At 40.2% G+C, this 12,402-nt stretch overlaps 1 protein-coding gene across 2 annotated transcripts in view; it reads right to left on the bottom strand.

Moving 5' to 3' along the window:
- Positions 1 to 12,402, bottom strand: part of LOC115216379 (unconventional myosin-Id) — a 141,852-nt gene that overhangs the window by 13,259 nt on the left and 116,191 nt on the right. For both annotated transcript variants that reach the window (XM_029785674.2, XM_036506271.1), the window contains exons 18-21: positions 10,778 to 10,899; positions 9,885 to 9,986; positions 8,253 to 8,397; positions 579 to 680 (exon numbers count right to left, since the gene is read on the bottom strand). In XM_029785674.2, coding sequence (XP_029641534.1) covers positions 579 to 680; positions 8,253 to 8,397; positions 9,885 to 9,986; positions 10,778 to 10,899 — 471 coding nt within the window. The remainder of the gene's footprint in view (positions 1 to 578; positions 681 to 8,252; positions 8,398 to 9,884; positions 9,987 to 10,777; positions 10,900 to 12,402) is intronic.

The following is a 12,402-nucleotide window of genomic DNA, read 5'->3' as shown; positions in this document are numbered from 1 at the left end:
GTGTAGAAGTCTTACCAAACATTCACTCTTTCCCTCCTGTTTTCTTTTATTCTTATCGACAAAGAGCCAAGACCCAAAATATCAAATTTTCTTCTGTTTCTTCTTTACGTTGCAAAATTAATTACATTCATCATCATCATCATCGTTTAGCGTCCGCTTTCAATGCTAGCATGGGTTGGACGGTTCAACTGGGGTCTGTGAAGCCAGAAGGCTGCACCAGGCCCAGTCTGATCTGGCAGTGTTTCTACGGCTGGATGCCCTTCCTAATGCCAACCACTCCGTGAGTGTAGTGGGTGCTTTTTACGTGCCACCCGCACAGGTGCCAGACAGAGCTGGCAAACGGCCACGAACGGATGGTGCTTTTATGTGCCACCAGCATGGGGGCCAGGCGAGGCTGGCAAACGGCCACGAACGGATGGTGCTTTTATGTGCCACCAGCACGGGGGCCAGGCGAGGCTGGCAACGGACACGAACGGATGGTGCTTTTTACGTGCCACCGGCATTGCATTAACTAATCACAAGTCTGTTTTTGTTATATTTTTTTTTTGAAATCATTTAGTTTCCATGAATTCACTTACCTTTCTAACAAAAGAAGCAAATAAAACAGCTGAATAACCATCTTTCTTTTTTAAACTGTTCATTCGAGAAACATAATCAGCAGTATTTGTGTTTTCCTTACACTGAAATATAAGAGACCAAAACAATAGAAAGTAAAATTGAGAATAACATCAAATATAAGAAAATAACAACAACAAAGAATAACAGATATTATCAAAAGCAATACAGTATAGGCGCAGGAGTGGTTTTGTGGTAAGTAGCTTGCTTATCAACCACATGATTCCGGGTTCAGTCCCACTGTGCGGCACCTTGGGCAAGTGTCTTCTACTATCGCCTCATAGCCTCAGGCCGACCAAAGCCTTGTGAGTGGATTTGGTAGACAGAAACTGAAAGAAGCCCATCGTATATATGTATACGAAACAATTGTACCGATATATTGATCCATTCTTGTTGCTTTTTTCCTATTTGTAATCACCCCACTTTGTCGTATGGTTAACACCATATAGATTTCCGGTGCATCCTAGTTAAGGACCATATTCATGTGAATTCATTAGAACTCACTTGAATCTCAATTGCTTAAACCGTATATATATGTGTGTGTGTGTGTGTGTGTGTGTGTGTGTGTGTGTGTTTGTCTTCCCAACATCGCTTGACAACCGATGCTGGTGTGTTTACGTCCCCCATAACTTAGCAGTTCGGCAAAAGAGAGCGATAGAATAAGTACTAGGCTCACAAAGAATAAGTCCTGGGGTCGATTTGCTCAACTGAAGGCGGTGCTCCAGCATGGCCACAGTCAAATGACTGAAACAAGTAAAAGAGTAAAGAGTAACTCCAAACATTGTTAAAAACAGAATCTGTTTAATTTATCAGATAAAAGACAGGATGTCTTTTGTCTCTCATTTTAATCATTTGACTGTGGCCATGCTGGGGCACCACATACAAAAAAAAAAATTTTTCGTTCAATAAGTTGATCCCAGTATTTATTTTTATCTTTTAAGCCTGATATCAGTTTCTTTTACTGAACTGCTAAGTTACAGGGATGTAAACACACCAAAACCAGTTGTCAAGTGGTGTTGATGGACAAACACACACACACACATATATGTGTGTGTGTGTGGAGGCACAATGGCCCAGTGGTTAGGGCAGCAGACTCACGGTTGTAGGATTGCGGTTTCAATTCCCAGACTGGGCGTTGTGAATGTTTATTGAGAGAAAACACCTAAAGCACCGCGAGGCTCCGGCAGGGGTTGGTGGCGATCCCTGCTGTACTCTTTCACCACAACTTTCTCTCACTCTTTCTTCTGTTGGCCTGCAGGGTGGTGTCCTTTGAAGGCTAAAACAATGCCGGTCACAGTGATTATATATATATATATATATATATATATATATATATATATATTGTGACTGCATGTGTACCATTAGCGATTTTTTTCCTCTGTCTTCCCTTCTCTGGATCTTTCCTTCTATGTTTCTGACGAAGAGCTCCGCTCGAAACGTTAAACCCTCCTTTCCTTCTTTCCTGAGCGTCCAATAATACTATATTTGTTCCATGTCCTCGCGTTGTGTTTTTTTTGTGCTTTCTTGTTTGGATTAACTTTATATATATACTCAAATCAAATCAAATCAAATCAAACCAAACCAATCAAAATAGATGAACATCAATGGAATTTGTATCCTTGTGGTACCAGTGCTGGTGGCACATAAGAAAACCATCCGAACGGGACCGTAGCCAGTACCGCATCGACTGGCCTCCGTGCTGTGGGCACGTAACAAACACCATCTGATCGTGGCCATTCGCCAGCCTCGTCTGGCACCTGTGTCGGTGGCACATAAAAAACACCATCCAAGCGTGGCCGTCTGCCAGCCTCGTCTGGCACCTGTGTCGGTGGCACATAAAAACACCATCCGAGCGTAGCCGTCGCCAGCCTCGTCTGGCACCTGTGTCGGTGGCACATAAAAACACCATCCGAGCGTAGCCGTCGCCAGCCTCGTCTGGCACCTGTGTCGGTGGCACATAAAAAACACCATCCAAGCGTGGCCGTCTGCCAGCCTCGTCTGGCACCTGTGTCGGTGGCACATAAAATCACCCACTACACTCTCGGAGTGGTTGGCGTTAGGAAGGGCATCCAGCTGTAGAAACACTGCCAGATCTGACTGGCCTGGTGCAGCCTTCGGGCTTGCCAGACCCCAGTTGAACCGTCCAACCCATGCTAGCATGGAAAGCGGACGTTAAACGATGATGATGATGATATATATATATATTTTATATATTTTTATATACCTATATATTTTTATATATTACTTTATATTATATTTTTACTTTCTAGGTGTTGTAATGTTTTTTAAAAAAATGTATTTTTATGAATCGCTAAAGTATTAACTCTAAACCGTGATGAACTTTCTCGCACCTTCTTATATGCTTATATGCTTGTACAGATGAATTACGTTCCATCTTGTGGGATGTTTATATGTATATTCTATGATTAAATGTTCGAATTATGAAATGCTATGCGGATGACCTTGCCTTTGTTTGTTCAATAACTTTAGTTTGATATATTTGTCTCTTCCAATAGAGCACTTCTATAGCAGTCCTATTAATCTTTTTGTTCCTGACAAGAAACAATCACTGTATTATTGATATATATATATATATATATATATATATATATATACATACATATATGAAAAAGGCTTGGAAATGCCTTTATGAAAGACTGCTGAATGTAGAAAATGTGTGGGAAGAGGAGAGTCTGCCACATGTTGACCAAACTGAGGGACTGGCTACCTGAATCGACAGTTCTATGGCAGATAAAGTAATTAAGGGTATGAAGACAGGAAAAGCTCCCAGCCCAGGAAGAAGCATCATTGATGCTATATTTCTAGTGAGGCAGTAACAGAAGAAATACATTGGACTTTGTTCGCTTGGAGAAGGCCATTGACAGGCTTCCCTATACCTTATCTTGTGGTCAATGTGGAAACTAGGGATAGACGAGTGGTTGGTGATGTACAGGGATGCTACCAGTAAGGTGAGGGTTGACAATGAGTACAACAAAATATTCAGAGAAGTAAGGGTCCACCAAGTATTAGTACTCAGTCCCCTTTTGTTCATCATAGTCCTTCAGGCAATAACAGAAGAATTCAAGACAGGCTGCCCCTGGGAGGTCCTCTATGTTGAGCACCTTGCTTTTATAGCTGAATCACTACCTGAACTAGAGAAGGAGTTCCAGGTATGGAAGCAAGCCCTAGAATCAATGGGCCTTAGAGTTAACCTAGTAAAATCAAAGTCTTGGTAAGTAGAAAGGCAGACAAATCACAAATCCCTTCATGTAGATATCCTTGCTTGATCTGTAGAAAAGGCCTAGGTAGAAACTCCATAAAATGCACCCAGTGTAAGCTTTGGACACATAAAAGGTGCAGCAATATCAGAGGAAGGTTAACAGGGAAACTAGCTTTTGTATGTGGAAGATGCACAGGTACAATAAACGCTGAAAATGAGCCAAAAATAGACTCCATCAACTGCCAGTGGGGAGAGCTAGAGGTAGTAGATAGCTTCTGTTATGTAAGTGACCAAGTTAGTAGTGGAGGTGGATGCTCTGAGAGCGTAGCTGTGAAAATAAGATTAGGCCAGGCAAAGTTCAGGGAGCTCCTAGCCCGGATGGCAACAAAGGGCCTCTCTCTCAGAGTGAAAGGCAGATTGTTTGATGCCTCTGTGCAAGCAGCTATGCTGCATGGCAATGAAACATGGGCTGTTACAGCTGACGATATGTGTAAGCTTGAAAGAAACGAAGCCAGTATACTTTGCTGGATGTGTAATGTCAGTGTGCATGTTTGACAGAGTGTAAGCATCTTGAGGGAAAAGTTAGGAATAAGAGGCCTCAGATGTAGTGTGCAAGAGAGACGACTGTGTTGATATGGTCATGTGATGTGTATGGACGAGGGCAACTGTGTAAAGAAGTGCCGATCTCTAACTGTGGAAGGAACATGTGGTAGAGGTTGACCCAGGAAGACATAGGACAAGGTGGTGAAGCATGATCTTTGAACTTTGAGCCTCGTAGAGGCAATGACTGGTGACCGAGACCTTTGGTGATGTGCTGTGCTTGAGAGAATCCATCAAGCCAAGTGCATTGGTGCTGGTGGCACGTAAAGAACACCTTTCAAGCATTGGGCTTCTACTCTTTATTAAAACAAAATGGTTCCTTTTGAGCGTTGGGCCTCACAGAGGCAATGACCAAGACCTTTGGCATTATGTCATGCTTGAGAAGAAGACCCATGAAGCCGAGCAAAATTGTAATCATAGAAGATACTGGTGTCATGCAAATTGGCACCTGTGACAGTGGCGCATAAAAGCACCCCAATGTCATGCAAATGGAACCCATGCCAGCAGAACATAACAGACCCACTACACTCTCAGAGTGGTTGGCATTAGGAAGGGCATCCAGTCATAGAAAACCATGCCAAATCAGATTGGAGTCTGGTGCAGCCTTCTAGCATGCTGGTTTGATCAAACTGAATAGAGGTCAATACGGTTGAGTGAACATGTTTAGTTACAATCAAGGCACTCCAAACTTAATCTGTCTGGTGGCAGAGTGGACAGGAGTCGTTTGTATGCAGTCCAGTGGCTAAAGTTTAGGTTGTTTTAAGAACTAAAACAAATACTACTTAAAAGACAATATCCATTAAAGCTAACAGACAACGGAATAGAAATGCCCAAACAATAAATATCCAAGAACTACAAAAAACCACGCTCCAGATACATCCAATGATCTGCTCTTTATTACAACTCACAACTCAAAAAATACAGAGGTTTACAATATTATCCACCAGAATATTTCACTACTAAGACAAGACCCAAGAATGAAACAAGCATATGAAATACGCAAAATAATCAAAAGTGAAAGACAATCAAAGTCTCTGAAAAATTCCTCACAAGTGCTAAATTACCTTCCACAACTCCTACAGCAACAGTCAAACGATTCCTATCTGTATTTAAAACAACCTAAACTTTAGCCACTGGACTACATACAAACGACTCCTGTCCCCTCTTCCACCAGACAGATTAAATTTGGAGTGCTTTGATTGTAACTAAACATGTTCACTCAACTGTGTCGGCTTGCATTTTAGGTGCAAATTATACGGCTACGTGACGCTAACGCATGTATGTAGTGGAAAACATACGGAAGGTTCTAAAACTTAATCACATGTTCATTCTCTACAAACACTTGACAAAACATTCAGGTCGTTGATCATTTAGTACTACCACTAGACTCGTTCAGTCAACCGTGTCAGCCTTGACTTACCACACTAAACATTGTTACTTGATACTAACACACGGATGTAGTGGGGAACCTACAAAAATTTCTAAGACCTGTCATGTGACTGTCTTCTACCAATCAAACCCTATTCAAAACGTATACTAATTTGAGCCATGAACTTCCTATGAAAATAGGGCAAGCTTCAAATACTAGTCAGAAGCAAAACAGCTGCGACTTAAGCCAAGTGTTTGAAAATCAGTGTAAACTGTGAAACTGGTTAAACCTGTAGATAAATATTTTAACTATTCTCGGTGGATTTTCAACTTCTATTTTCTTTATATTTCTACCCGTGTGAAATAAAATAACTTTGTTGTATATATATATATATATTCATTACAATATCATAAATCAGAAGAGCATACCCTATAAAATATAGAGCAGCTGTTTATTTTTGTATGTGTAACATAGTGGCACGTAAAAAGCACCATCCGTCTGTGGCCGTTTGCCAGCTCCGTCTGGCACCTGTGCGGGTGGCACGTAAAAAGCACCCACTACACTCACGGAGTGGTTGGCGTTAGGAAGGGCATCCAGCCGTAGAAACACTGCCAGATCAGACTGGGCCTGATGCAGCCTCCTGGCTTCACAGATCCCCGGTCGAACCGTCCAACCCATGCTAGCATGGAAAGCGGACGCTAAACAATGATGATGATGATGATGATGATAAATAGTTTAGACAAATCATTGGTTTCATATCTAGTGTGAACTAGACATCTCTTCAGTTTCTCTAAACAATATATATATATATATATATATATATATATATATATATATATGATGGGCTTCTTTGAGTTTCCAAGAAGAAACATTTTATTATACAACCACTCCTGCACCTGTGTTTTGATTCCAAATTAAATTTATTTTTCCATTGCATAAATTTCACAACTTCCTAGTTTACATCAACCTGGGATAATCCTTTCTCCTCAATGTAATCCTTTTAATATTTAAGGCCAACTTCTAATTTAACTTTCAAGTCAAGCTTTCACAAAACCTCTCTTACTCTTGCCTCGTTCCTTTCTCACTTCTGGTGCCTAATTCAGTTTGTTTTTGCTTTTTCATTACCTGATGACTTTTCATATGAAAAGTTGCTACCAAAACTCACATATATGACTGAATCATCATCATCATCATTTAACATTCGCTTTCCATGGGTTGGACGATTTGACTGAGGGCTGGCGAACCAGAGGGCTGCACCAGGCTCCAGTCTTGATCTGGCAGAGTTTCTACAGCTGGATGCCCTTCCTAACGTCAACAACTCAGAGTGTAGTGGGTGCTTTTTACATGCTACCGGCACAAGGGCCAGTCAGGCAGTACTGGCAACAACCTCACTCGAATCTTTTTACGCATGCCACTGGCACAGGTGCCAGTAAGGTGATTCTGGTAACGATCACGCTCGAATGGTGCCTCTTACATGCCACCAGCACAGAAGCCAGTTAGCCGCTCTGGCAACGATCACGTTCGGAAGGTGCTCTTAGCACCCTACTAGCACGGGCACAAGTGCCAGTAAGGTGACGCTGGTAACGATCACACTTGAATGGTGCCTTTTATGTGCCACCAGCATGGAAGCCAGTTAGCCACTCTGTCAACGATCACACTTGTATGGTGCTCTTTGCACCCTGCTAGCACGGATGCCAGTCATCGAATTTGATTTTGATTTCACTTGCCTCAACAGGTCTTCGCAAGCAGAGTTTAGTGTCCAAAGAAGGAAAAGGTACGCATAAGTGGATCTCACTGAACAATGTGAAAATCATCATCATCATCATCGTTTAACGTCCGTTTTCCGCGCTAGCACGGGCTGGACGGTTCGACCGGGGTCTGGGAAGCCAGGGGCTGCACCAGGCTCCAGTCTGATCTAGCAGTGTTTCTACAGCTGGATGCCCTTCCTAACGCCAACCACTCCGCAAGTGTAGTGGGTGCTTTTTACGTGCCACCTGCACAGGTGCCATTGGCCACGATCGGTTGGTGCTTTTAACGTGCCACTGGCACGGAAGCCAGTCAAGGCGGCGCTGGCATCGGCCACGTTCAGATGGTGCTTTTTATGTGTCACCGGCACAGAAGCCAGTCGAGGCGGCGCTGGCATCGGCCACGTTCGGATGGTGCTTTTTATGTGCCACCGGCACAGAAGCCATTTGAGGCGGCGCTGGCAACGGCCACGTTCAGATGGTGCTTTTTATGTGCCACCGGCACAGGTATCACAACTACTATTTCCATTGATAATATATAAATAAATAAACCAAGCAGTATATAAGCAGTATAAGAGACTGACATTGAGTTGTAAATCTCAAGGAAATATTGAAATGTAAAAACAAGGCATTAAGGCAACACATCGGTCTCATACTTTCTCATAAAACAATCAAGAGAATTGAAATTGTTAATTTATCTCACCTGAAGGAGATAGTTGCCTTCCCATTTTCGTTTTAAACCCCATTCTGGCCGTTGCCCTTTCAACATTTCTGCTGTCAGTATTTTCATGTGAAACATTGTCCGTTCATCCTTGGGTATGGTTTCTATCTTCATCCATGCCCACCATCTATGAAAAAAGAATAACTTAGTTATGTGAATTGAACAGGTAACTTTGAAATAAATACTGAAATTGTGATATTTTATTTGCGCTTAAAACGGCAGGTTTTGATGTTATGTTAACAAAGTTTAACATAGTTTCAATCTTTTTTGAAAAGTAAAAATTTGGCATTATGTAGCTTGTTATTCTCTTTAAGTGAACATTTTTCTGGTTGAAATACACCAAAAAATGGTGAGACAGCAGTCAAAAAATCGTATAAAAAAGGGATTTTCATAGAAAAAAAAGCACCTTTTTGATGTAAATAATTTTTGGTGTTAACAATGGTCTGATTTGAATATTCTCTTCTACGGAATGAAGAGCAAGCCTTCTTCTAACATACACTCAATTTTGGTCAACTTGCGCTGCAAGGTCTTGGAGGAGATTGTGTTAGTTGAAGGCTACCAAACCTGCCACACACACACACACACACACACACACACACAGACAACTTCAGCTTTATATGTATATGTATACTTCACTGTTTCATCTATATTCATCATGTTGAATTGGATGGCTTTTCTAAAGTTAGCAAATTATGCATTATCAGGTTCTAACATTAGAAAATATGTTTTTTAGATAATCCATATTTGTAACAGAATTAATCTCAGTTTATCACTTATATTCATTTCGTGCATGTCTATACGTTCTATGTTTATTCTACGACTAAGTTGTTTAAATCTAATCTTATTTGTCAATTTTCTTAAAAATATCAGCTTCATTGATGATATCATTTTAACTCCCTAAAAAGTTTTTTTTTTACATGTGTTTCCATAGTTTCTGTGTTTTATACATTGTTAATATTCATTTTCTTTGCAAGATTTGAAGTGGGTGGGTTGGCAGTAGATTTTTATACCAAAGCCTTGTGAGTGGATTTGGTAGACGGAAACTGAAAGAAGCCCATCGTGTATATATATATATATATATATATATATATATATATATATATATATATATATATGTGTGTGTGTGTGTATATGCTTATGTGTCTGTGTTTGTCCCCACAACATTGCTTGACAATCGATGCTGGTGTGTTTACGACCCCGTAACTTAGCGGTTCGGCAAAAGAGACCGATAGAATAAGTACTAGGCTTACATAGAATAAGTCCTGGGGTCGATTTGCTCGACTAAAGGTGGTGCTCCAGCATGGCCACAGTCAAATGACTGAAACAAGTAAAAGAGTAAAGAGTAAATAGTTTGGGGCTTGTTTTTGTCAAAACAGCTTTAAAACTGGGTGTTATTCCTACTGTTAAGCAGTAAGCCAGGAAGAGTGGAACCCGTTGTCAGTCACATAAACATTGGAATGCGGAGTTATTTCCCCTGCCCATGAGAACAACAATGGCAAACGTAAAGGTTTGTATTTTTTCATTTTAACTACATAAGTATTGAATCGTATTGCCTGCAATAACAATTTGACCTATAATTGGAAGTGAAAATATAATTCTAGAAATATTCCTTACCGATGATAAGCCAATGTTAAAATAGGCATAAAGTCTTTTATGACAACAGGATAGTTCGGCCAAGTTAGATTCTTTCCATAATTCTTTCTCTTTTTTACATTCCTTGAAAATAGAAATTAATTTTAATATATTTAATACTAACATAAAATTCCAAAAGATGGACATATTAAAAAAATTAAAACTTGATAAAATTTAACAAGATAGTTATAAAAAAAAGTAAATGTAACATGAAATTCAGAATAAGGACTCAAAATTAGAACATAGAACCCAAAGTTCTTTATCTCACTGACTCCCTTAGGTCATGTGCCACTGGGAACCTATTGACTAGTGACCTTCGTTTTTACTCTTGGCTATATACTCAGTGCCACTTTGCATTGAATGACGGACTAACTTTGGCTGCAGTATTCTCAAGGGATGCCAACAAGTTCTGTGCATCACCTAGGATAGGCTTTGCTGAACCTTAGGCCATATCAGATGTTCTATTGGGAGACTCCCACATCTTAATAAAGGATGAAAACCATTCAACTACATTGATATTATTGGTGGGGACAGCATGAAACTTAAGATCAACCAAAGCTAAGAGAGACAGAGATTCTGGGTCCTGCATTGAGACGCATCTTAATTGTAGGTACTTGAAGGAGGAGTATTGTTACTGAAAATGTTTTTCTTAAGCAGCAACAAAGAATGAAGAAGCCTACATATGGTTGCTTTGCTTGCTAGAAGTAGCACAAGTCAAATTTCCTCCAAATAACATATGGCTTAAAAACATAAATATGCATTGGTAAACTAACCCTCAGATCTCTGTAAAAATATAATTAAGATAGTGACTTCAATCATTTAAAAAAGAAAACTTATATTTACAAATATATTCATATGATATTGAAATGGCTTACCTGAACAAATGCTGCATTTCATTGAAGAAACGGTGAATACGGTATTTCCTATAAGCATTTCTGATTGCATACACAGCTCGTAGCCGATTCACATATCTACGGGCTAAAGTACCACGCCACATCTAAATAGAAAAGATTGCATTATAAACACACTGATCGCATTTACCACAACAAAAATGAGATCGGAATTCAATCATCAGCGAATTTCTTGAGTTTAAAATCCCAAATTGGTCAAAGCATAACAGAAAACATGACCCAAAATAATTATTTGAAGAATCATGCTTAGTGTCTTACTAATTTGTTGAACCTATCTAGGACAGAGAATATAATTCAGTCTTTGGCTATCGTCCACAATATTGGATGCAAGTGAGGAGATCAATTCCTGTAGATGGACATAGACTGGACCCTAAGAATTACAAATGGCTTCATTTGTTTGTGTTTAAGGAACAAAGGTGAGAAGAAAGTTTAAATCAATGAGATCAAACTCCATGTCTGATTGGTCATTCAGTTTTAAATTAGTTTATACCAGAGCTGCGGTAGTGACACCACACTAACACTAACATGAGCAAACCAAAACATTTAAAATATTTTTTCGCGCTAAGAGTTGCTGAAGCATGGAACAAACTGCCGGCATCAGTTGTTAGTTGTCAGAGCACTGCATCCTTCAAAACTTCCATGCTTCCTGAGATTTGCCAACACTACACCTGATTTTCTCCCCTCCATACACACGCAAGCATGTATCTGACTCATACACTGTTCACTTTCCAGACATTTGTACATTACTGCATATGCTTTATACGCACTTTTGACAAGTTGTGGTGCACCTGAGCACTTTATACAATAATTTCATTATTATTATTATTATATGTTTACAAAGTCAGAAAACAGCACAGCTCCCATGAGTTTTGGAAACATTTTTTCATGCTAAGAGTTTCTGAAGTATGGAACAAACTGCCGGCATCAGTTGTTACTTACGGAGCACGGCATCCTTCAAAACTTCCATGCTTCCTGACATTCGCCAACACTACACCTGATTTTCTCCCCTCCATACACACAAGCAAGCATGTATCTGACTCATACACTGTTCGCTTTCCAGACATTTGTACATTACTGCATATGCTTTATACACATTTCTGACAAGTTGTGGTGCACCTGAGCACTGTATACAATAATTTCATTATATATTATATTATTCCCACAATATACCTGTCAATAGAACAAATCAGTCTGGAAAATGCATAGCTGAGTGGCAAATGGACAGAACTAACTTGAAATAAGCAGAACATTTTGCTGGTCTACTGGACCAAGATAAAATACATACCTCACATAAACTGACCAATTGCTTCTCTAAGTCTAATTCTTACAAACATTTCTCCTAGTTTGACTAGGATACTGTTACAAGAACTCACATTGCCATGTTGCTTGACTGAGTTATTGTACAATCTGATATCATTGCTGTTTTACAGTTGGCACCTTACTGGCACTTGTGCTGGTGGCACGTGTAAAAAAAACATTCGAGCGAGGTCGTTGCGAGTGCCGCTGGACTGGCTCCTGTGCAGGTGGCACGTAAAAAGGACCATTTGAGCGAGGTCGTTGCCAGTACCACCTAACTGGCCCTCATGCCG

The sequence above is a fragment of the Octopus sinensis genome, linkage group LG10 (genome assembly GCF_006345805.1).
Source record: "Octopus sinensis linkage group LG10, ASM634580v1, whole genome shotgun sequence".
Taxonomy (NCBI): Eukaryota; Metazoa; Mollusca; class Cephalopoda; order Octopoda; family Octopodidae; genus Octopus; species Octopus sinensis.
This window is presented reverse-complemented; position numbering and strand designations above follow the sequence as displayed.